We start from the raw sequence: 25,415 nt of genomic DNA, 5'->3' as shown, positions 1-25,415 counted from the left end.
TATCAAACGTATTGCAGACCATGACAAATTAGTGACTTTCTATCCAAGATGACCAAAAAGGTGTTAGTAAGGGTGCAACATAAAAGATACAGTAAATAAATAAACTTCACATATATGGCTTATTTCACCATGAAAAAAACAATCTAGGCAAACAGTAATGTATGTTTAATAGCAGGAATATGAAAATACTGCAGTAGAGCAGTGATAATAAGCATACCAGAAAAGTGAAAAAAGTAGGAAATGAGAACTTCACGTGTTTTCACTGAGCATACAGGCAGACAGTACTTTAAGTTGTATGAGTGCTATTAATGTTTTGAACACCTTTACTGAATTATCACTCAAAACACAGGTAAAGATACATTTACATAAAAGAAAACAAACCATATTAACAAGTTCACAGTTAAAAACATTATACATCACATATCTGTATAACTAGCATCAATTCAACATTACATAAAATTGCTTAATTCCTGCCTTCCCTTAAACCTCACTCCTCTTCCAATACATTATTCTGCATGTGTTATCCCCAAAAAGTACAGTTGCGTAAAATCGTACCATAAAACAGTAGATGTCCCTCTCTTCACTGTTGCACTACTCTTTTAACATGAGCGATCCCCTGCCAAGGGCGGTCTGACATCCGGACAGTATACCAAAGCCTTTAAGTCGTTAATGATATGCCATACGTCATATGTATGCTCCCTGTGCAAGGCCTAGGGCATAAAGGTGATGTCTTGATGCATCACCCTCAGAATTGAGAGTCCCAGGAGGAACGCCAGCCCTAGGATACCAGAGGGTAATATACACATCCAGAGGGACAAAAGACCAGTGGGAGTAGAGAGGCAGCGAGCGGATACTGCAACAATGAAGAGAAGGAAATCTACTGTTTACATAAGACATTACCATTTACACAACTGTACTATGTCCTTCCATGTCACTGTTGCAGTATTCTTAACATGCGGGAGAGTGCAAAAGCTCAGGAACAAGACTGGGAGGAGGAAGGGCCAACAGAGCCTTCTAGGAACCCATAAAGAATGGCCCTAGCAAAACCAGCTCTAGACCTGGACATGACATCTAACTTGTAATGCTTGGCAAAGGTAAGAACCAAACACCAGGTAGCTGCCTCAAGGTTAGAATTAGTATCCACACCCTTGAGAAAAGCACCAGAAAAAGCCACAGCCCTAGTACAGTGATTCTTAACCAGAGAAGAAAGGCTCTTACCATGATAAGAATAACAGAAAGAAATAGCTTTAGAAATCCAAGAGGAAATAGTCTGCTTGGAAACAATCAAACCTAATGATCTAGGATGAAAAGAAACAAAAAGCTGATCAGATTTTCTAAAAGCTTTAGTTTGTCAAAATAAAACTGAAGTTGTCTATGCATATCCCAAGTGTGCAACACCTTCTTACTAGCTGATTTCAGAGAAGGCAAAAAAGTGGACAAATTAATACACTGATTAACAGACAACTCATTCACCACTTTAGGCATAAAAGGATAAAAGGATTGCTACAAAGAGAAGCTCTGTTCTTAAGAGAAACTAAAAAAAGGACGAACAGCCACAAGGGCTTGAAGCTCAGAGACGCAGAAGAAAGAGCTAACAAAAGAACAGTCATCCAAGAACAATGCTCTAAGGAAGCTAAAGCTGCAGGCTCAAAAGTAGCCAGAGTCAATTTCTCCAAAACAAAATTAAGATCCCAGGAAAAAGTAACGGGATTCCTGGGAGGTCTAATATGAAGAACGCCTTTAAGAAACTGTTTGGCCTCATACCTAGAGGCTAAAGGAGAAGTTAAAGGCAGACAAGCAAAAATAGCTGAGAGGTGGCTTTAACAGAAGAATATGCCAACTCAGCACTGAGCAAGTCACACAAATGAGAGAGAACCAAAGGAACATCCACAGTAAGTGGGTCCAGGTCACGAGAAAGACACCAAACAGAAAACCTTTTCCATTTGGACAGGTAGGATTTCCTAGCAGTGGACTTTCTAGCCTCCTGCAGAACCCGAAGCACATGCTCAGAAAATAGGTGCCTAAAGGGAATCCAAGTCCTATCACCCACAGTGTCAGTTGAAGAGTGGACAGGAGTGGATGGATGAGAGATCCCTTGCCTTGTGTAAGAAGACCCACCCTGTGAAGTAACTTGTGATGACTGCCCTTGGCTAAGTGCAGAAAAAGAGGGAACCAATGATGTCTAGATCAAAAGGGAGTCACCAGCAAGAATCTGGGAACATTCTGTTTTATCTTGCGTAGAACTTTTGGAAGGGGAGGGAAGGCATAAACATCCCCTTCCATGAAAAAGAGAGAGTGCCCACTTTCCAGGCCAGAGGATATGGAATCCTGGCACAAAATTGAAGAAGCTGCCTGTTCAGAGGGGAGGCAAAGAGGTCAAATTAAGGAATACCCCACTGGTGGATAATGTCCAGGAACACGACCCTGTGAAGCATCCACTCATGAGATTGTGTTACAGACGTGCTCAGAGAGTCTGCCACAAAATTCTGACTTCAAGGAATGTATACTGCCTGAAGTGTGACTTGGTAATGAATCGCTAACTCCCAAACCCGGAGTGCCAATCTTCAAAGCAGATAGGACCTTGTCTCCCCCCCCCCTTGTTTGCTGATGCACCACATTCACTGTGGTGCTGTCTGTAAAGATCTTTAACAGCCTTGGGGGAAAAAAATAGGATGAAAAGCAATGAGGGCCAACAGAAGAGCTCTCATCTCCTTGATACCGATGTGCTCCTTCTGCGGCTGAGGAGACCAAAGACCTTGCACCTTTAGGTTTACGAAGGAAGACCCCCAACCCTCGTCTAAGGCATCTGTGAACAGCTCCTGAGAAGGAAGTGAGGGTTGAAAGGGAAGCCCTGGATTCAAAGTCAGTTAGTGAATCCACCACTGAAATTCCAACTTGAGACATGGAAGAAGAGGGATTGGAAACTGCAGAGGATGTGCATGCTGAAGCCAAACTGACTTTAGATACCACTGAAGCTTTCCCATGTGCAATCTGGAGAAGGGAAGCATAGGGATGACGGATGCCATGAATCCCAGAGCCCATAGAAATTCCCTGGCTCAAGTCAAGGCCAGAGGAAGGAGGGAATGAAAAAAGGAAATCAGAGTCAATGCCTTGGGAGGAGGCAAGGATGCTAGCACAGGAACAGTTTGGATCATGCATCCCCGATAAACACGATCCCATGACTGGGACAGGAAGGACTTTTGAAAATTTACAGTGAACGCCATGCTTTGCAATACAGCTATGACCCACTGAAGGTGCTGTAAAAGAATCTACGGAGAGGAGGCTTGAATAAGCAGATTGTCTAAATAAGGAAAGACCTGAATGCCTTAGAGTCTGCTAAAAGCAATCACAAGAGATAGGCATTTGGTGAATACTCCTGGGGCAGTAGAGAGGTCAAAGGGCAAAACAGAGAACTGAAAATGCCAGGAAGCAATACAGAAAAGTAAAAGCTTCCTGAAAAGGAGATGAATAGGGATATGGAGATAAGCATCATTGAGATACAGAGAAAAAATAAAAGCATGAGGAAGCAGAAGAAAGAACTAAGTCTAAAACCATAACATTCAAAAGGAAGGAACCTTCAGAAATGTATTCAGGCGTGAAATATCCAGAATGGGTCTCCAACTGCCCTCTTTCCTGAGGACCAAAAACATTCTGGAATAAAAACATTTCACCCTTTGAGCAGCTGGAATCTCTTGAATACTTCCCCAAATTAGAAGACCCTGAAGCACCTCTGGAAAAGAGCTCAACTGGTCTTGAGGTGGCTGAGGAATGCCCAAGAATAGGGGGGGGGGGGGTTTCCAGACTTATGAAATACCACTGACGAATGATGGAAAGAGCCCAGGAATCCTGAGTTATGTTTAACCAGACAGGAAGAGACCAAGAAAGCTGATGTGAAAGAGGAACGTGGCTGGAAAGAATCAAGCAGTCAAACAACACCTGGTTTATCAGGAAAAGGAAGGCTTCTGAGCAGGAGGGGGGGTCTATGCAGACTTAGCAGGGGGAACCCTCTTACCACCCTTCTTGATTTAGGAGGACGATGAGACTGCCTTCTAACAAAGGCTGGTTTATTAGGACAGTTTCTCTGGAAATTTGGCAAACAAACATGTTTCAAGTCCTGTAACTCCTTGCCTTTCTCAAGCAGGGGACTTGAACAAATCAGCTGCAGCAGCAGCACCAAACAAACATTTGCTGTCCAGAAGAGCATCCATCAACTTAGCCTTAATATCATCAGGCAAACGTTGAAGCCGTAGCCAGGAATATCTCAACACCGAGCCAGAAGCAGCAGCCACAGAAGGAGCATCCTCTGCATCATAACTATATTTAATGGAACAGCAAGCTACCTGGGAGAAGCCCCTAACAGAGACAAGGCAGAAGTCTTTCCATCAGAAAGGTCAGAAATAACCTGGCAAGCCTAAGAAAGGAGAGCAAAAAATATCTGGTCATATGAGTCTGAGAATTAACAGCCCAAAAGGCAAGGGTTGCTGAAGTATAAACCATTTTACCCAGCCTTTCCGTAGTCCTGCTGTCTTTATCAGAAGAAAGAATTTGGCAAAAGGCAGTAATTCAGAAGGCTTGTCAGATGACACAGAAACCACCAAGGGGTCAGCAGATGGACATTTATAAAGGAATTTGCAGTTATCAGGCACTTTATAAAACCCCTCCATTTTTTTTTTTATTATTAGGAGCAGGAGACTGAGAGTCTGCGGCCTGAGATGCAGGAGAAAAGGCATCCAAATAAAACAGGAGGAAGAGCAGAGGGTCTAGGAGATTCCATTTGAAGGAGCTCATATCTTCTCTGCACGAGCTCATATCTTCTCTGCACTTCAGTAACTTAAGAACAATTCCATCATCCTGGCAATGGTATCCCCAAAGGAAATCTCCTCAAAAGGAGATTCAGGACTAGCAGGCGACTCTTCCTCAGAAAGTACAGTTTTGTACCTACCATAAATGTAGATTTTCGAGTGTATACCCTGCTGCAGTCATCACACTTGGGGTTATCCTGTCGTCAGGCGGTCCAGCAGTCAGCCCAAATTCCAAAGTCTTGGTCCGGCGTCGGTTGCTGTCGCTTCTTCCTTGACGGCAGTGCGCCAGGGGTATACAAGAGGCATCCGATGCCATTTTCTTCAGTTTTTCTTGCCCCAGATGTCAGGTGCCCCCCCCCCCCTCAAAAGGTGGTCAGTAGATAGTACCAAAAATAAAAGTGTAGCACAAAGAAATCATCCCTCCAGCTATAAGCAAATACACCACAAAGGTTGTATCAGATTGTAAGGTATTGAAAGGTTTTAGTTAGGTCAGAGGGGATGGAGGGAGGGTAACCTGGACTGCAGCAGGGTATACACTCGAACATCTACATTTATGGTAGGTACAAAACTGTACTATGTTCATCGTGTTACTCTGCTGCAGTCATCACACTTGGGTAGAATCACAAAGCTAAGGATGGGAGGTGGAGTCAAACAGGGTTAGAGGATTCTTGAAGGCCCTGCAAAACTGCAGTGGCGAAGCCAGCTCTAGTCTTAGAGTAAAGTGGTAAGTGACAGTGTTTTGTGAAGGTGTGTACTGAACTCCAAGTTGCAGCTTCCAGAATATCCTTGGTAGGCACCCCCTGAGGAAGGCTGTAGATGCAGCTGCTGCCCTGGTGGAATGGGGCCTAATGCTAGCAGGAACTGGTTTTCCATGGTGGGTGTAGCAAAAACGTATGCAATGTCCTATCCATTTGGAAATGGTCTGTTTTGAGATAGCCTTTCCTTGTGATGCTGTAGCATAGGATACAAAAAGCTGGTCAGATTTTCTGAAAACCTTAGTTTTATCCAAGTAGTAACATAGCTGTCTGTGAATGTCCAAGGAATGCAGGAGTCTTTCTCCTTTGTTATGCAGATTTGGAAAGAAGGTGGGTAAATGGATGGTTTGATTTAGAGCCACACTGGATACCACCTTAGGCATAAAAGGAGGGGTTAGTTCGTAGAGAAAGTCTGTCTTGATGAAAAATGAGGAAAGGTTCTACCGCCATTAGAGCCTGAAGCTCTGAGACTCTTCTGGCTGAAGTAATTGCTAGCAGCAAAGCAGTCTTCCATGATACAAACTTTAAGTCAGCTGAGAAAGCTGGCTCAAAAGGAGGTAGCGTAAGTTTTTCCAGAACAAAATTAAAGTCCCAAGTTGGTGTTGGTGCTCTCCTGGGAGGCCTAATGTTTTTGGCCCCTCTGAGAAACTGCCTTAGAAGTGGATGTGAAAATAAGGGAGGATCCGTGTTGTAGTGAGCTGCTGAGGCGTGGATTTTAATAGATGAAAAAGAAAGCCCTTTGTGTAACATCTCAGTTAAATATTGTAGAATCTGAGGTATGTCCGGCTGAAGGTTGTTTTGGCCTTTAGCTTGGTTCCAGGCACAAAACCTTTTCCATTTGTCTGAGTAGGCTTTCTTGGTGCTGGGCCTCCTAGCCTACAGAATAACATCCATAACAGCTTGTGAAAAAGGAGCTGGCTGGTTGCTTAGGTGATTTGCCATGCAGCCAAATTTAAGGTTTTGAGCTGGCTGTGTAGAATCTGACTGTCTTGCTGTGTGAGCAGATGAGTAATTTGTGGTAAAATCCATGGTGGGCCCTGGGCCATATTCCTTAATAGTGGGTACCAGTGCTGGCGTGGCCAGTCTGGGGCAATGAGTATCATTCGGGGTCTCTCCATCCTGACTTTCAGCAGCACCTTTGTGAGAAAGGGCAATGGAGGGAAGGCATATACTGTCAGCATTTTCCAACTGAATGAGAGTGCGTCCACTTTCCAAGCTTCATGGTGAAATGTCCTTGTGCAAAATTTTGTTAGCTGATAGTTTTGGGGGCTGGCAAACAGGTCTATGTCTGGGTGCCCCCATTTTTGAGTTATCATTGCAAATACTTGTGGATCCAGTTTCCACTCGTGGGGATCCATGATGTTTCTGCTGAGGTAGTCTGCCAATGTGTTCTTTTTTCCTGGCAGGAATTGAGCTTGTAATTGAACTTGGTAAGCCAGTGCTGTGTTCCACAAGGTCATTGCTTGCCTGCATAGAGGGTAGGAGTGTGTACCCCCTTGTTTGTTTATGTACCACATTATTGTGGTGTTGTCTGTCCTTATTATAAGCTGTCCTGGATGTAAGAGGTCCTTGAAGGCTGTCAGGGCATTCTGTACAGCTAGCATTTCTTTTTGATTGATGTGCAGATTCCTTTGATCTGCAGTCCATATGCCTTGAACGCACCATCCTGCCATGTGTGCCCCCCAGGCATAGTCCAATGCATCTGTTGTCATAGTTTGCCTGGCTGGGGGTAAGGTGAAAGGCTGACCCTTGTTGAGGTGACATGCCTGTGACCACCATAGAAACTCCTGTTGAAGGCAGGGAATGAGAGGTATCATTGTTTCCAGGCTGTGGCTGTGTTGAGTCCATACGCTTTTTAGGTACCACTGTAATTTCCTCATATGCAGTTTTGCAAATGGTATTAGTAGTATGCAAGACGCCATGAAGCCCAAGGCCTGCAGAATTTTTCTTGCAGGGAGTTGGGTCTTTGTTGCCTTTGTTTTGAAGTATTGAGTTAGTTGTAGTTGTTTGTCTGGCATCAGGTAAGCCATCTGGGCTGTTGTATTCAAGCTGGCACCCAGGAATGTCATATTTTGTGAGGGCACTAGTTTTGATTTCTTTTCGTTTACTGTGTACCCTAGGCAACTTAGGTGTTTTACAAAAGCCAGATGTTGTACGAGAGTGTCCTTGCTTTCTGCTTGGATGAGGCAGTCGTCCAGGTATGGGTATATTTGAATTCCTCTTTGTCTGCAGTATGCAATTACTAGTGCCAGGCATTTTGTGAAGACCCTGGGCGCAGTAGATAAGCCAAAGGGCAGTGCAGAGAATTGGTAATGGGTTGAACCTGCAATGAAGCGGAGGTATCTTCTGCAATTTTGTCTGATAGGGACATGCAGGTATGCCTCGAGGTCCAACATTACTAGCCAAGCTTTCTTTCCCAACATGGGAAGAAGCTGCTGTAGTGTTAGCATCTTGAATTTGGGTACTTGCAAGAAGGTGTTTAGAACTGAAAGGTCCAGAATGGGTCTCCAAGCATTGTCCTTTCTGGGGACTAGAAAGAGCCTTGAGTAAAATCCTTGGCCTTGCTCCTGTGTAGGTACCAGTTGAATGGCTCTCATGTCCATGAGTTGTAATTTGTTTTTGTGCATCTGCCCATTGATTTTGTGGCAGGTTTGGCATTCCTTTTATCCTTGGCAAGGTGTGGAAATGGAATCTGTATCCTTGTGAGATAATGTCTAGGACCCATTTGTCCTTTGTGACGATGTGCCAGTTGTCTGCAAAAAGTGCTAATTTTCCTCCCAAGGGAGCTGCCAAGAGAGTTTTGCTTGGCAGTTTGAGGTTTAAGTCATTGTGTTTGCCTTCTAGTAGTTTGGGACCTGTCTTCTCCTCCCTTCTGTGTTGCAGTGCCCCATTGGCGAGGTTTGTAAGGGATTTGTGCTTGTCCTCTGCCCCTTGGGCCTGTATTTACCCTCTGTGGTCTGTCAGAAGCTGGAAAGGACCAATTTTTTGTTGGCCAATTTCTGCTGAAGCATGGGGGCTGTACCTGTAAGAAATCTTTAACTGTCTGCATAGATTTTGCCTTATGCTCCATTTTCTTTAAAACCTCTTCTGCTTTAACCCCAAATAAGACATCCTGCTGTAAGGGTGCATCTAGTAACTTTGTTTTAACATGATCAGGCAGAGTTTGTTCCTTTAACCAAGCATGCCTACGTATAACAGATCCAGTAACAGCTGCTCTACAGGAAGCTTCCAAGGAATCAAATCCACATTGTAAAGTATGTTTGCCCACCTGCTCAGCTGCATGCAACAGATTCTGCATTTCCTTGAATTCAGACTGTTGAGGGTGCGTGCTCATCTTTTGTTTTATTTGAGACATTAGGAATTGCTGGTATTTAAGCATGTGAAATTGACAATTTAGTGCTCTCATAGCCAGAGTAGCTGAGGTGTAAACCTTCTTCCCCCACTTATCTAGTGCTCTGGAGTCCCTTTCAGAGGGTACAGGATTTTTGGCCATAGAAGCCTTAGCCCCTTTGGGACCCTGGGAGATTGTCTCTGGATCAGCAACAGGGCTTTTGTAAAGGAATTTGTGAGTCAGGCACTCTATAGTATCTATCTGGTTTGGCTGGAGCAGGAGGCAGAGAATCTGGATTTAGACTAGATTCTAAATAAACATCATCCACAATGTCTAAAACTGGGGGGATAGCAAGTGGTCTGTGCTGGGGGAGTAAAAGAAACTCTCGGTGCCTTTTCTTTGAGTCGGAGTAGTCCTGACCTTCCCAGTGGAAATGTTCCCTCATGGTATGTAAGGTTTCCCCAAAGGAATAGTCTTCAGGGGGAGAAGCTGAGGGAATGGAATCTTCAGCATCAGAATTTTCATAAGGGGGAAAGGAGTAATCCTGTTCCTCAGAGGAGCCTGAGGAAATAGACACTTTATCAGAGGAGGCATAATCCTCCTCTTGTCTAGACCTTTTGTCGGGGGGGAGGGGGGGCTGGGAACCCCTGATTAAAGAAATCAAATCTTCAGCCATTTTAAGCATTTGTTTCTTAGGCATGGGGCCTTGAACTGGAGACTGAAGTGCAGTCTGTTTTGGTTTTAGAGGAGTCGTAAGCTTAGCATAAGATTTTATGGTGAGAGTAGTCGGTCTGAAGACACCTTCTGAAACCAAAGGTGTTTCTACAGCACCGGCTTCTCCTTCTGCAATGTCGTCGGTAGGGCCTAAAGAAAATGGCTGCGTCGGCCTAGAACTCTCTGCTAGAGAATCCAAAGTGGTCTGAGGTTCCAATTCTGCGGTAGCCAGGGGCTGCGTAGGCACCTCACTGAAAACCGGAGGACCAGCGACCGGCCCAGCCGAGGCCTCGGAGTCTGGCTGGGATCTAGGCTGCCTGTCTTAATCTTTGCATTTTTTATGCACGCCGGTAGTCGGTTGCTCCGACGGCATATTGTAATTAAATTTCCTACCAAAGTAGTGTCGTGCGAAATCAAAGCGTCGCTTTATGGTTCGCTCATTGAACCTAGCACAAAACCGACAACCAGTGACGTTGTGGTCTGGGCCTAGGCAAGGTATACAATTAGAATGAAAATCCTTATGAGGTATTTGCTTCCCACAAGAAATGCAATTGTTAACTTTTTCTGACATCGGACTGAGGCAAGAAAAGGTTCCCCAACAGGGTACTTAGCTTTGAAGACTTCGGACTGAAACTCGATTCGAAAATCTCAGGTGTCGGCCGACCGGCACTTGCGAACTGTTTCTGCTTCGGGCACAGCGCGGCAAGAAAGACTGGAGAAAATGGCGTTGGATGCCTCTTATATACCCCTGGCGCACTGACATCAGGGAAGAAGCAACAGCAGCCGACGCCGGACCAAGACTTTGGAATTTGGGCCGACTGCGAGACCGCCTGACGACAGGATAACCCCAAGTGTGATGACTGCAGCAGGGTAACACGATGAACATCCATAATCCAATGGTGAAGGAATCTGTGTAGAATAGGTCAGGGATTTCTCATCAGAGTCCTTTTCTTCTCCTTCGCAGGAATCCTGATCCCTAGACCTATTGAGGAGGGAAGATGATCAAGAAGCTGGGACAGAGACCTCCTGAGGAAGCGTCAAGGCCATAAGAGCACTGAACAAACCCTGTGAAAATTCTGCCATTCACTTTGAGGGCCCTTGTGAGCATAAGTATGTTTTGTCTTTTGCGTCTTTTTTTAAAGGGACGTCTGCCTTAAGAAAGTAGAAGGCTCCAACGCCAGCCTACATTCAATAATGGTAGTCGGGACTTCCTCCCTAACCAGTATCTTAGGAACCCCCCCCCCCCCCAGGCCCTTCAATGATAATCATTTGCTGTTCCTCCTCAGCGTCCGAAGCAGATATTTGGAAGGCCTCCGGGGTCGTGAGAGAAACCAGAACCATGCAGGCCACTGAAACAGTCACATTAGAGGAATCCAGCCCAGAATCCGTGCAGGCTTTCATCAGCCTGAAGAGAGACATCCAGTGGAGGAGGCACAGACGAAGAATCCGAATTTGATCTTCTTCTTCGAAGACGGCTGGCCCTCAGGCCGGGAAGGAAGTACCTTCCATAGTGTCTTTCACTAAAAGCTTTATACACTGGTTTTCAAGACAAATGAAGAGGGATGAAAGAAGATTATGCAAGGACTTTGGAATAAAAGCCTGACAAATGGTAAAGGACATATGGGCATGAGAAGCTCCTAAACAAAACAAGCACTACTTGTGATAGTCATTATGGGGACTCTCTCTCTCACACTGGCATTTACCCTTTCTGGATGAAACCCCACAACACAACAAACGCTATAAGCAAAAAAGGATAAGTCAAAACCCCCAACAGGGCACTTATTTGAATGGCTATGACTCGGGCAATCAGACTGATGATCAAAGATGGCTCTCCGAATGGCAGCAAAGAAGTTCTGAGGATGATTCGTCCCAACATCACCTTTATATCCCTACCGTACACCAAGTCCTGAGAGCATGCGTGTGACATATGATGTACTGTTAACAACCTAAAGGCTTTGTTATACCAGCCTGGATATCGGGCATCCCTTAGCAGGAGATCCCTTATGTTAAGAATACTACAATAGTGGACGTTTTCCATTTTTTTCTATGCAATTTGCTCCTACCATTTTCTAAAGCTCCCACTTCCAGTTCTTTTATCGCAGTTGCAATATTCAATGCATCAAATGTAGGTTTAGATTTTGATTTTCTAGTAACTGCTTTTTGGCACACACCATAATTATATGTAACAGGGCCTTACTACGTCTATGAAGTTCAGATCATGTATAATATCCTGTACAATCAAAGTTAACACAAGGACCCTTCCTTTCTCTCACTAGCTCCTTATTTCTGTAGTAATCATTCACACCTTCACTCCATACTTCTCTCCTCACATCTCTTACAATTACACCTACCTGTAAGCTTATCCTTGCTGTACTTAATGACAGCTGCTTAAATGTAACTATGTTTCTGTTGAAACTAGTATTTTAAATTGCTGGTACTATTATATAGTTTTATGTCACATGTTAAATAATGCTACTAGTCATTATTGTACTGTACTGTGCACATTCAAATTTAAGACTATTATTGTGTGTATAAATGTTAATTGTGGAGCTTATCTCCCAGACCTCCACTGAAAAAGGACCCATGTCCAGTCGGACTTTCCCAGTAACCAAATGTAGAATAAAAAATAAACTGTATACCAACTCAAAAAAAAAATTCCTTAGTTATATCCATTTGCTCACCCAATATTTCTGATAGAATACTCTATGAAATTTTTAAAGTCTGCCAACTCATTACACTCCAAAAACGTATGTTCTCAGTTACCCGTTTCTTCCCAATGATACCCCCAACATCTGGCATCTACCAGAGGAAAATTCTTCTGAATCTGCTTGGGGTACAAAAATACCTATGCAAACACTTCCAAGCACATATACTACATCTTCTAGACTTTGCTGCATATTTTGGTGACACACACATACATATATATATATATATATATATATATATATATATATATATATATATATATATATATACACACACACACACACACACACACACACACACACACACACACACACACACACACACACACGTCCACCCATCGTTTCTTTGTGAATTGCTTATCCAATCGTTCTTCCTAATCTTTTCTAATCTCTGCTGATTGATTTCTATAGTTATCATGCAATATTTTATTTTGCCCTACTAATCATCCCTTTTTTAAACAGCAGCTTCTGTTCTGGATTCAACTAAAACCACTATGACAGCAGATATTTCACTTAGGATTCCCCTAACCCTTTCTCCCTGGCTATACTCTGATAAAAATCCCTGAAATGGAAGACTGTCTCTAGCCTGCAGTCCAAAGGTTTAATTGGCATCTTCCCATTCTATTACCTTTCCCTCTCTAGTTATTTGCTCCCGATACCTTGGTTCCTTTTTAAGTTTTCTTGAGGAAATTCCAGCCCCTATTGCCTATTCTCTGTACCCCTAATTGCAGTCATCCCAATCTGTAAAATCTCCTTTCTCCATTCACATACTGGCTTACTTCTTAGAATACTTTCTGCTGTTTTATGAATATAAAATTTTCTGTATGGCTGCTGTTCTTCTTGAGGATCCGCATCCAAAATCCCACTCTCTCCTTATTGCTTGAATTTCCTCCCAGTGTCATTATCACCCCTTTCCACTCTGAATTACAGGTTTCTGCTTGTATTATGTATGAGAGTCTGTGTAGCTCTAAACACCCCTTCAAATCAGATAATCCTATGCCACCTTGTTCAATTGGAAGAATCAAGTTATCCCACTTGGCCACTGCCCTCTACCCCTCCAAGATAAATTCCTTCAACTCTTTATTAACTGCTGTCAACAACTTCATGGATAAAGTACTTCTATGAAAACCTAACAAACCCAAACAGATGCAAACGAGTGCTGAATTCTTGGGACTCTGAGGAAATGAATGAATGAATTTCAACAAACGGGCATGGCAAGAATAAACACAATGACTGGAACAGTTACAATATAATGCAGAAGGTGACAACTCACATATGCAAGCAGTAAACAGTTTGTGAAAATGAGAGAGAGAGAGAGTTAAATGAAACAAACTGCAGTAAACCATGTCTAATTTATGCCAAGTGTAAAACCATTGTTACAAATTTCAGATTGTTCTTTTTTCGCCCAAACATTAGAATCAACTGGTGATATATCTGACAATGCTCTCCTGGTTAAGTAGTTTGGTGATATCTAACAAACAAAAGTGCTTACTGTGTGTTACTGATTGTTAATAAATCTTGGATTCATTTGGATTCCGGTCTACGTGGCACACTGTTCAGTTCATCTATGTTTAACATCTCAGAAGGCAAATGTGTATAACTTATGGAAGAACTGGTACTATATGGGAACAAACAAGGTCTGTATGAGCTTCATATAACTGTAATTTTTTTTTTAACTGTTGAAACCTGCAAAATTTACTTTGAACTTGGTTATGGAAAGGGGAAGCTCCTTTGCAGACACAAATGTTCCTAACCAAACTTTCACAACTTTTGGCATGAGAAATAGCATTTGCAATTACACTAGGAAACCATTGTGTGTGTGTGTGTGTGTGTGTGTGTGTGTGTGTGTGTGTGTGTGTGTGTGTGTGCGGTAGTACTGAAACCTTCATAGTCATTACAGTGTGAGGCAGACATATCCATACTCACCACATGAGATGCCACCTGTTGGTATTTCATAAGCTCTTCTGGTTTTACCAGTTCCTCTGGCACAGTCTTTCCTCTCTACAGAAAGGGAGGACAAAAAGCACAATCTTATGAAATGTATATTAGAAGTATTGTAACAACCTCAACAACAATTTCTAATTTCCTGAGTTACAGTGCGTACAAACATTTTGCGACCATACTCCTCAGCATTGGCTAACACTTCACACTACTGACATCCTTACATGCTTTTTAGTCCGGTAACGTATCTGCAAATGTACTTCTCTCCCAGACAACTAAGCTTAATGCTCAACCCCCCTTACAGCAATTTTCCAGATAGTAACCTCCATTAACAACCTGTATCCCACCCAGAGATATTCTTCTACAAATGCTACATGAAGCTGCTGCATTGCTTCTTTTAGTTATACAGTTTTTCTTCACAACAATATATTATTTACTTAGGAAATATCTTTACACTAGAAGGCAGCTTCCCTACTACTATTTTTTAAGTAACACCACGTTGTACACACAATCACTGACCTGCAATTACAAATACAAAAATAACATTACCTGCATTTCATTCTTCTCTCTAAGTAACTAATTTACTTTTGTGTAAGGACTGACAAATAAAGAATATTGGCTGACAATTTGCTTACCAATACACATTACGTAAAACAAAATGCAAAAATATTTATACAAACAGCAATATAAGGACCATACCTTCTTTCTCTCTGTGGTGAGCACTGTAGCTTTGTCTTGAAGCTAAAATGAGAAAAAAAAACATTAATAAAACCATCCAATGATGTGTACCGACTCTGTCACATTTATTGAAGCACCTTCACAAAGCCAGAGTAACCATTTTTCTCTCTTTTTTAAACCAGGGAACAGGTTAGAAACATTTCCTTTAAATCTGACTAAGCACAATACCACTCCTCTGTGTGTTTGGAAATATATATGATTACTTCTTGTTTCGTCATAAAAAATGCAGTGATTGCCAACTTAAAAGATACTCAATCAGATTGATACAACAATAATGGTAAAATAGCCTACAAACATAAGCAGGAAGCCTTCACATTTATACATCTCCACTGTGATACACAGCCAACACAAACCCAGATGATTTACTATTAGCTGAAATTTCATATATCATAATTTAAGGGTTTATATAGCTAACAAAGCCTTTTTGTGTGTGTGTTTTATTTTAACTCAGCAAGTTATACTGTTCTAATATAAATTGTTTGCCTTGGCAAATACTTTTCAACTTCTTTAACATGTATGGGATCAAGACTGTGCCAACCAGAATTGTAATCACAACTAATTTTCATATGATTATAGCCTTTAACCATGTCATTGAGTGTGAACAGTTTTGTATCATTGTATCTTAAACTTTAGAATTTACAAACATAATAGAAAAAAATGCCAGTCTGGCTTGGGTAGTGGCTGGAAAAGGCTCAGGTCTAATTCAATTATTCACAACTAACAAATATGTAAATTAACAAATTATTATTTGTCCACCATAAATCAAGAGAAGGACACTGTGCTACAATCACTGATGTAAAGGGCTAAAATTCTAACCCAGGTGACCAAAGTTTTATTAGCATCTCAGGCCCCTGCTGGTGCTGCTGCAAAAGGAAGTCAGGAAAGATAAGGCTTAGTCTGTCTGCTTATCTTCATGGGGAGGGGAATGGGGTGGTATCTGAATGGGGCAGGCTCTTAATGGTAAAGTAGCTAAGACCAGAAATCTCACACAGATGTGCCATCTACAGGAGGGGGAAGTGCCAAACGATTGTGTCACACACACACAGGTGTGGACCTGCACCACAAAGGACCACTGCACGCCAATATCTTGGATGCTACAAGGAATGACAAAAGTTAAAGCAAAAATCCTTGATTAGTTCACCTGATTCACTCCAGGGGAACAAACAAGCCCACTGTCCAGCTGTGGGGAGCACTCAGAGCCTCTGTCACAGTTACCCTGTGGGTGAGGCATAGTTTAAGCTATGCTTTGTTAACAAATTCCACTTCTCATAGACAGGTCCAAAAAGTACTCCAAAGTCCCAATCCCTCTGGATGCCTGCAAGCTGTCTTCCTAATGATCCGTGTATCAGGCATCTTCCCTCTCCTCTAAAAAAAAAAATACATGAAGGCCTGCAGCCACTTTCCTTGTCACCCCATCCTTGGTCAACCCACCTGTACCAGTGCCAGCAATCAAACACAAGTCAACAGCAATGCAGGTAGGCACCATGCTTTGGTCTCAGTCAGCTCTTACACACTGCCATACAGGTATTAATGTTTCAGCATAGCAAGCCATGGCTCCAAGTTGCTAATTAGTTTCAGCCTACACATCCGGACTTAGTTCCCATAGCCTACATCTGTATACTGTGCATGTCACTTATCTAACAAATTAAAAACAAACTACACTTACGTCTCAATATTAAAAGCCAAATGCAACCATACCTTCTGAATAATCTCCGGTGTCATTGCAAGCACCTCCGCCAACTCAATAGGTTCTCCAGCACCCTGCAAAAAAATGAAAGAATATTAGACTGGATAAGAAAGCACAGGGAGGATGATCTGTCGATTCCTTACAAAAAAAGACATGTCATTCTTGGCCTCCCTCTAAAACGGTGAAATCAATTTATCTAAATCTACTTAAAAACATACCCGTGTACTCTAGGGGAAAAAAGCATGTAAATGACAGCTAAAACTCCCACTTCACATTCCTTACCATAAGCTGACCTGCCCATAACATAATTCGGTACTTGGGCACTAGGCGAGATACCATCACACCCACCTACCCTGCTGGAACGAATAAATGAAGCAGCATGCACAGAAATATGGTGTGGTCAGTTCTGTGCACTGAAATATCTTGATAAGACCTCTCTCTGTAGCAGTAAATGTTTTATTTATATTTATTTATTGACATTTGTTAACCGGGTTAGTCCAACTGGGTTTTGGCCCATTTTCAGTGGAGACCCCAGGAGAAAAGCTCCAGAAATACATAAAATCAATTTTGATAAAGAGAATTGTAATAAAAAAAGAAGTTATGTTCTTACCATAACGTTCCATGTGGAGTGTTCATCTCGCCTTTGTTCTTACACACGGGTTCGGAGCCGATCCTCGGCTCCGAGTCGGCCACATAGCAAAGCTCTGCATCTAAGAGAAGCTCGAGACCAGGCTATATCCCACAATCCTCCCTGCCATTACTCAGATCTAGTTTGCAAGCAAACCAGACTAACAATAACCCTGAGGTGCTAAGGCTACATACTGCCACAAAAGAAAAAATTTAGAGACACCATCTCACTGACAAATCAACTAAGGGTAACAAAACATACCCGGAAGAGGTAAAGACATGTGGACCAGACTCTAGTCCTACTCGTTCTTCCAAACACGTGAGGGAGGGAAGGGGGGAATGTAAGAACAAAGGCGAGATGAACACTCCACATGGAACGTTATGGTAAGAACATAACTTCTTTATGTGAGAGTGTTCAATCTCGCTTGTTCTTACACACGGGTAGCGTCCCTAGCTCCGTCACCCTGAGTGACTCATGGAAGAACGTTCCTGAGCACAGTGGAACCAAAATATGTCCCGTCTTTGGAGGCTTTGTCAACCCTATAATGAGCGATGAAAGTATGTGGTTTAGACCACGTGGCTGCTGCACAAATCGTGTCCAAAGGCAGGCGAGCTGCATGAGCCAAGGAAGTGGAGACGGACCTAGTAGAACGGCCTTTTGGTTTGGTGGGTAAGGCCTGATTTGACTTAGAATACACAAAGGCTATACAATCAGCAAGCCATTTAGAAAGCGTACGTTTTGTAACTGCCATGCCCTTTTTATCGTCTGCAAATGCAACAAAAAGTTGATCTGTTTTTCTGTAGTCTTTAGTCCTGTCTAAATAAAATCTGAGTTGTCTGTGGACATCTAACTTGTGCAACATATATTCCAACTTGCTGGTATGGTTCTTGAAGAAAGTAGGGAGTTCAATGGACTGATTAATATTTATGACAGAACATACTTTAGGAAGGAAGGACGGATTTGTTCAGAAGAAACTCTATCTGGGTGAAAAATTAAGTAAGGCGGTTTAATTGACAGTGCTTGCAGCTCTGACACTCTCAGAGCTGAAGTAACCGCTACAAGAAAAAGAGTCTTCCACGACAGAAACTTCAGGGGGCAAGAAGAGGCTGGTTCGAAAGGTAGTAACATTAGTTGTGACAACAACAAATTTAAATTCCATGGGAATAAAGGGTCTCTGACGGGAGGTCGAAGATGGAGGGAACCTTTCATAAAAGCTTTACAAAGCCTGTGGGACATAATAAAAGAACCGTCCTCACCAACATGGAAGTTGGATATGGCAGCCAACTGCACTCTTAATGTGGAAGTAGAGGCCCCTTCATGGAAAAGGATGGAAAGAAATTCTAGAATTTTATGTAAAGGAGCAACCAGGGGGTCCAAGTGTTGACTAGATGTCCAGTACACAAAGCATTTCCATTTATTGTTGTAGAGTTTTGTGGTGGAAGCCTTATGAGAGGCAACCAAAATGCACTGCACTGCCGGAGAAAGTAGATCAGACCTGGCTAGGCGGGGAAGTGGAGCAGCCAAGCTGCTAGTTTGAGGGATAGAAGAGACGGGTGAGGAACTCCCGACGAATGTGTCAGTAGATCTGGTACTGGGTCCAGGATCCAAGGTTCCTCTGTTTGATGGGTTCGAAGAAAGGGGAACCCTATCTGTCAAGGCCAGAATGGGGCTATGAGTATAATTGTCCTTTCCAGATTCATGGCTTTCTGGAGAAATCTGGGAATCAAGGGGATAGGTGGGAATGCATATAGGAGACCCGGGGGCCAATCGTGTATCAGTGCGTCCCTGGGGACATCCCCTGGAGGGGGTAGAAGGGCAAAATAGCTTCTGCATTTGGTATTCATCGGGGAGGCGAATAGATCGCAGCAAGGCTGGCCCCATTTGCGGAAAATTATTTCCGCCACTTGTAGTTTGAGGGACCACTCGTGAGGTAACAGGATGGCTCTGCTCAACCTGTCCGCAATGACGTTGGATGACCCTGGGATGCGCGTTGCTATCAGAAAGCGACCCGTGGACTCTGCCCATTGCCAAATTCTCATGGCCTCTCTGCATAATGGGTAAGATCTGGTTCCCCCTTGTTTGTTTATGTACCAGACTACAGACATGTTGTCTGTCTGAACTGCTACTGTCCCTAGAGGTAGGAGGGATTGAAAGTGTTGCAACGCCAAGAACACCGCCCTCATTTCCAGAACATTTATGTGCAGGTTGTACTCGATGCTGGACCATTCCCCTTGGACTGTTCTTCCCTGAAAAAGTCCCCCCCACCCCATCAGGGAAGCGTCCGTGGTTATAGTGGCTGTCAGATTTGGTAGAACAAATGGACGACCCATAGTGAGATCCTGGCTGGACACCCACCATGAGAGGTCTCGCTTGCAAGAATCTGTTATCAGAATCTCGTACTTTAGGGTAACTGTTGGAACGACCACTGCATGAACAGCAGCCATTGGAGGAGCCTCATGTGCAACCTTCCCATGGGAATCGCAATCAGGGACGCTGCCATGAGTCCCAAAACTTTCAACACCAATTTGGCCGGGGCTTTCCTGCATTGCAGCAGCAGAAGAACCTGTTCCTTGAGGGATGAAGCCCTTACTTGCGGGAGCTTTACCAATGTTAAACGTGTATCTAGGTCCGCTCCAATAAAAGAAATATGCTGTGAGGGCAGTAAGACAGATTTTTTTGAAGTTTATGGAAATCCCTAGGTGGGAACAAAGGTTGACTGTATAGTCTCTTGCTTGTATGAGGAGACGTTCGGTGGTGGCGGTGAGGAGCCAGTCATCCAGATAGGGAAACACCCGGAATCCTAGACATCTCAAGTGAGACGCTACCACTGCCATGCATTTGGTGAATACCCTGGGGGCTGAGGTGAGCCCAAAGGGCAGGGCTCGAAATTGAAAATGACTGGCTCCCAGCCGGAAGTGCAGGTGATCTCTGAACGTTCTGGCCATCCTGATGTGGTAGTACGCGTCCTTGAGATCTGTCGAGCACATCCAGTCGTCCTTCTGTAAAAATGGAAGGATCGATTGAAGCGTGACCATCCGGAACTTTTCCTTCTTCACGAAGGTATTGAGATTGCTGAGATCCAAAATGGGTCTCCAGTCCCCTGTCTTTTTCGGAACTAAAAAGAACCTTGAGTAAGTTCTGGATTCTTTTTGGTCTGCCGGGACTGGCTGAATGACTCTTTTTTGAGCAGCTTTGAAATTTCTATTGCTGCTTGGCCTCGCAGACGGGGTGGCACATCTGGAGACCTTCTTTGTTGGGGTGGAGTTGACATAAGGGGTATTTTGTATCCTCTGGTTACAATGCTTTTTACCCAAGAGTCTGAGGTAAGAGTTTGCCAGGCCTGTGTGGGTATAAAGCCAAGCGACCCTCGACTGCCTCCAGAGCAGGACAGTCAGGCCCCCATTCAGGAGTGCTGGAAAGGCTTACCAGGGATAGTATCCCTGTCACCTTGGTTCTGCAGACCCCCTCTGCCGCCGGGGCGGCGTCTTCCATGTCTGCCCCCCCTCTGCCTCTGGGGGGGGGTTCACTCTGTGTGGCCTGGAAAGATCCCAGAGTTCTACGGAACCACATTTTTCCGCCTCGTTGCCCTTTGGGGTACCGTCTGGATGGAACGGAAAAACGGACTCCGACAGCAGACAGAGTCTTTCCTTCCTGCTCACACCGAGTTAATGTCTCTTTCACTTTGGGCCCAAAAAGAGTGGCACCATCAAAGGGGGCGTTGGCGAAAGAAGACTTTAAGGCTTCCGCAAAAGAGCACAGCCGCATCCAGGATGGTCTTCGTAGAGCAATCGCTGAAGCTGCGGCCCTACTCGACCCTTCAGCCGCATACGAGATGAGCCTCATGGACGAGTTCACTACGGAGGTAAGGGTGTTAAGTTGTGCTGTCACCTTATCTGAAACAGCAGCATCTGTGTTACCCTGGAGGGTATCTCTCAGCTCCTTGAGGAGATCCCTCTGTAGTCGTGTAAAATGTGTCAAATAGTTTAGCGAACGCATGGAAAAAGTCGCTGAACTAAAAATGCGCTTCCCGTATCTGTCCATAGTCCTAGAATCCTTATTAGGAGGATGAACAGAAGAGGAAGACTCCGACATCTCCTTTTTAGTGGCTGCGGCCACCACCATAGCGTCAATGGGGACTCCTTTTGTGAGATAGGTCTTATCCTGGGGAGCAGTAATAAATTTACTTGGTTTTCGAGGGGCCAGTTCCACTGTGCCCGGTGTCTCCCACGCCCTTCGAGCAATCAAATCCATTAACTCATCGAAGGGCGGAGTAACCCAGGAGGTAGAAGGTTGAGCACCAAATGCCTTCAGCAACACCGACTCGTCCTCAGTGGGGGCTAGGGACTGCCAATCACTCCTCTATTTTAATATCTCCAAGATGTCCGCAAATGAGACATCCTCGGAGGGGGATTTTGGGGACCCCTCTGACTCATCCAAGTCAGTGTCAGAAGTTAGAGATTCCTGTGGGGAGTCTAAGTGCCTCCTCTTGCACAATCTTTTCCTCGGGACCTCATCGGAGGGGGATTCCGGTGAGGCCTCCGAGGAACAGGGGGCATCCTCTAGGGATGGCTGAGACAATGGTGCTCCATGCTTTGGATGTGTCGTGGGAACAGAAACAGAGTGGCTCCTTAAGGGAGGGAGAAGACGCGTCCGATGTAGTGGTTGTCTGTGTAGACAAAACCTTCCTCATAAGGTCAAAAACCCCTGAATCTCGGGTCGAGGACTCCCCCGGTTCCGAAGAACATGGAAGAGGTTCCGAAGAACATGGAAGAATCCGAGGCACGGGGCCCATGGGTCTCGACCCCGAGGACGGAGCCGAGCCGATCTGCACCGAGGCCCCGAGAGGGAGAGTCGGAACCGAAAGGTCGGTACGACTCTCGGCCCCGGAACCAAGGAGAGATCGTCGACTCCGCAACTCACCTATCGGTTCCGATGGAGTCGAGGTAAATGGTGTCGATCGTGCAATGGATGGTTTCGGCACCGAGGGCTCCACTTTCATCGGTTCATCCTCTTCCGGCTCCGAAGACTGGATAGGTCTCGAAGGAGGAGCTGTTGGAGATAAAGGAAGGCCTTCTAGTTTCGACACCAGCTGGGAGGAAACTGCAAACAATTTGGAAAGGGCCGTGTTCTCCATAAGTTTCTGCACGACACGATCCACATCAGTATCAGATAATGGTCTGGAAGATTGGGTCGAAGGGGCCGAAGATGGCACCGACCGAAGAATAGACGGTGGCGGTAGTTCCGATACCGGTTCCAAGACCTGGGGCTCAGTGAGAGACAAACGTTCGACGCTCGTTCCCGAAGTCTGTGGAACCGGCGAACGAACTCTAGAAGATGTACTCTGAGCCAATGACATGGGCTCAGACATCTTCGACCCCTTCGAAGACTTAGAAGCCTGGTCAGACTTGTCCAAGGCCTCTTGGAAGGCAGGCTTAAGAAGCCCCCTATCAATAAGTTTCCTGCGTCTATCTGTCATGACCCTCCCACTGAAGGAATGGCAAATAGAGCAATCCTCTTGCAAGTGGAGAGGGCCAAGACAGTAGACGCAGGAAGTGTGGTTGTCAGTGATGGACATTTTCTGTCCACACTGACACCTTTTGAAACCAGAAGAGGTATTTAAAGTTTAATAGTTTAAGTTTAAAAGAATTTACAGTTAAGTAAGGGTAGGCCCCAAAGGGAAACCTATAAAAAACTAACTATAATATACACACAAACACACTATAGTATAGAAATATAAAATATCCACAAAAAACTATAGGAGAATAATAACTTTTGAAAGAAGAAAAAGAAGAAAAAAAGACCATCTTATCTGTCTAACAACTAAATCTCTGGTCCGAGCTCTCTGTAGCGATGTGACCTGTTGCAGCGGCAAACTAGATCTGAGTAATGGCAGGGAGGATTGTGGGATATAGCCTGGTCTTGAGCTTCTCTTAGATGCAGAGCTTTGCTATGCGGCCGACTCGGAGCCGAGGATCGGCTCCGAACCCGTGTGTAAGAACAAATGGTGAGATTGAACACACTCACATCTCAGGTTACATTCATAGAGGTATCAAATACACGTAAGTAGACAATACAAAAAAATACAAGAAATATTATTCTGCTATTCCTTTTTTTTTTGATAGAATTGCGAATAAGGTGTGAAGGGGTTAAAGTTTGCATTGCTTTAAAGGGTTTATAAGGGAGGAGGGGAAGCAAGTTCTGGAGTTGAGTAGATAGGTTTTTAGTTGGTTTGTGAAATGAGAGGTATGAGAGATGGAGCGTATGTTGAAGGGAAGTTTGTTCCAAGCATGGGCAATAGTGTGTAGAGTAGTTTGCCTACAGACTTTTTTGGTTGTTAGATATCAAGTAGCTGTTGATTTGAAGCACAAAGGGACCGGGGTGGAGTGTACAGAGAGATACAGGAAGAAAGAGATGGACAGAGTGAAGGTTTATAGAGTATCGAGTGAAGCATGTGAAATTGATACAGTAGAAATAGTTGTGGAAGTTCAAGCCAATGTAGGGAGTCTAATGCAGTGCAGTGATGCGAGTTATATGGGGAGTTAGTGATGAATCTGGCAATTTTATGGTAGGTTTGTTGGAATTTATTCATAGTAGTGGTCTGTATGTTGGTTAAGACTGGAGCTGCATAGAGGAGGAGTGATTTTTCCCAGGCTGAGTCTGGTGTCAGGTGTGAGATTTTTTTGTTGCGATATAGTAGCCCTAGTTTTTGGTGGGTTTTGTTTATAGATTGAAGTATGTGAAGGTTAAATTTAGTTTATCATCAATGATAACTCCTAGTAGTTTGGTGTGATTATCTGGTAAGATTGTAGTGTTGCTAAGAGATGTTATGACAAAGGAAGATTTGTGGTGAGAGAGAGAAAGAGGGGAAGAAAAAGTAAGAGTTTTGTTTTTTGGGGTTAAGAATGAGTAGGTTGTCTGAAAGCCAATGTTCAGTGGTTAGTAGATTTTGTTGGGTTTGGGTCTGTAGATCAGGGATGTTGTCAGAAATAGATATGTGTGGAGTCGTCAGCATACTGAATAAGGAAAGATTCTTTACAAGAGGTGTGCAGATCGTTGGTGAATATGTTAAATAGTAGGGGTCCTAAGATGGACCCTTGGGGTACCCCAGTGGAGATAGGAAGAAAGGGAGAGCAGGATGAGAGCCATTTGACAGATTGTTCTCTGCCAGATAAGTAGCTAGAGAACCAGTTGAGTGTGGGGGGGGGGTGAAATTTGGCAAGTTTGGCTAGTAGAATTGGGTGAGAGACAGTACTGAAAGCTTTGGAAAGGTCAAGTAAGAGGCAGGAAATGAGTTTATTGTTACCTAAGGCTTCAGCAATGTTGTGAGTGAAGGACAGGAGTGCAGTGGTAGCGCTATGATGGGGACGAAAACCATGTTGAGTAGGGTTAAGTAAGTTGTGGTTGAAGAGGTGTTTGAGAAGTTGGGTGTGAATACATTTTTCTAGCAGTTTGGAGAGTGGGGATAGAACAGTGATGGGTCTATAGTTGGAAGGGTCATTGGAATTCCCACCTTTATGCAGGGGGGATTGTATATAAAGATTTCCATAGAGTAGGGACAGTAGATTCGAGAATAGATCTATTTATAAGTACGGTTATGGGATAGGCAATTGAGTTTCAGAAAGGAGGGAGGTAGGTTGTCTGTGAAAGGAGAGCACGGTTTGAGCTTGTGCAGTAAAGACTTGATATAACCTATGGGAACTGGCTCAAAGGAGAATAAAGGTGTGTTTTGGGGATTTGGAGGGTTGGGTACAGGAGCAGAGTTAGAATTGGTGGTTACAAGATTTTGGATGGAGGAGATACGGTGTTTATTTACGAGGGTAGCTGTTTCCTCAGGGGATGTGTTAGGGTAGGGAGTGGTGGGCCTTCCAGGATATAGGATGTTGTTAATAGGTGACCAATATTTGCAAGGGTTTCATTTGTTGTTGAACTGAGATGAGGTGTAGTATGTCTTTTTGTCATTGATAATTTGTTTTTTGGCAAGGTTTCTCAGCTGTCTATATTTTATGAGGAGAGGTGGCTGTTGTGATTTAGTCCAGGCTTTCCAAGTACTATCTCTTTGTTTCATACGGGACTTAGTTTCTTTGGTAAGCCATGGGGCATGTTTAGATTTAACG

At 43.9% G+C, this 25,415-nt stretch overlaps 1 protein-coding gene across 2 annotated transcripts in view; it reads right to left on the bottom strand.

The window, feature by feature from the left end:
• Positions 1-25,415, bottom strand: part of PRPF19 (pre-mRNA processing factor 19) — a 253,313-nt gene that overhangs the window by 125,212 nt on the left and 102,686 nt on the right. For both annotated transcript variants that reach the window (XM_044084000.1, XM_044083998.1), the window contains exons 6-8: positions 16,685-16,747; positions 14,948-14,989; positions 14,234-14,308 (exon numbers count right to left, since the gene is read on the bottom strand). In XM_044084000.1, coding sequence (XP_043939935.1) covers positions 14,234-14,308; positions 14,948-14,989; positions 16,685-16,747 — 180 coding nt within the window. The remainder of the gene's footprint in view (positions 1-14,233; positions 14,309-14,947; positions 14,990-16,684; positions 16,748-25,415) is intronic.

Source organism: Protopterus annectens, chromosome 9.part0, assembly GCF_019279795.1.
Source record: "Protopterus annectens isolate FY-2018-M chromosome 9.part0, PAN1.0, whole genome shotgun sequence".
In the NCBI taxonomy this organism is placed as follows: Eukaryota; Metazoa; Chordata; order Ceratodontiformes; family Protopteridae; genus Protopterus; species Protopterus annectens.
This window is presented reverse-complemented; position numbering and strand designations above follow the sequence as displayed.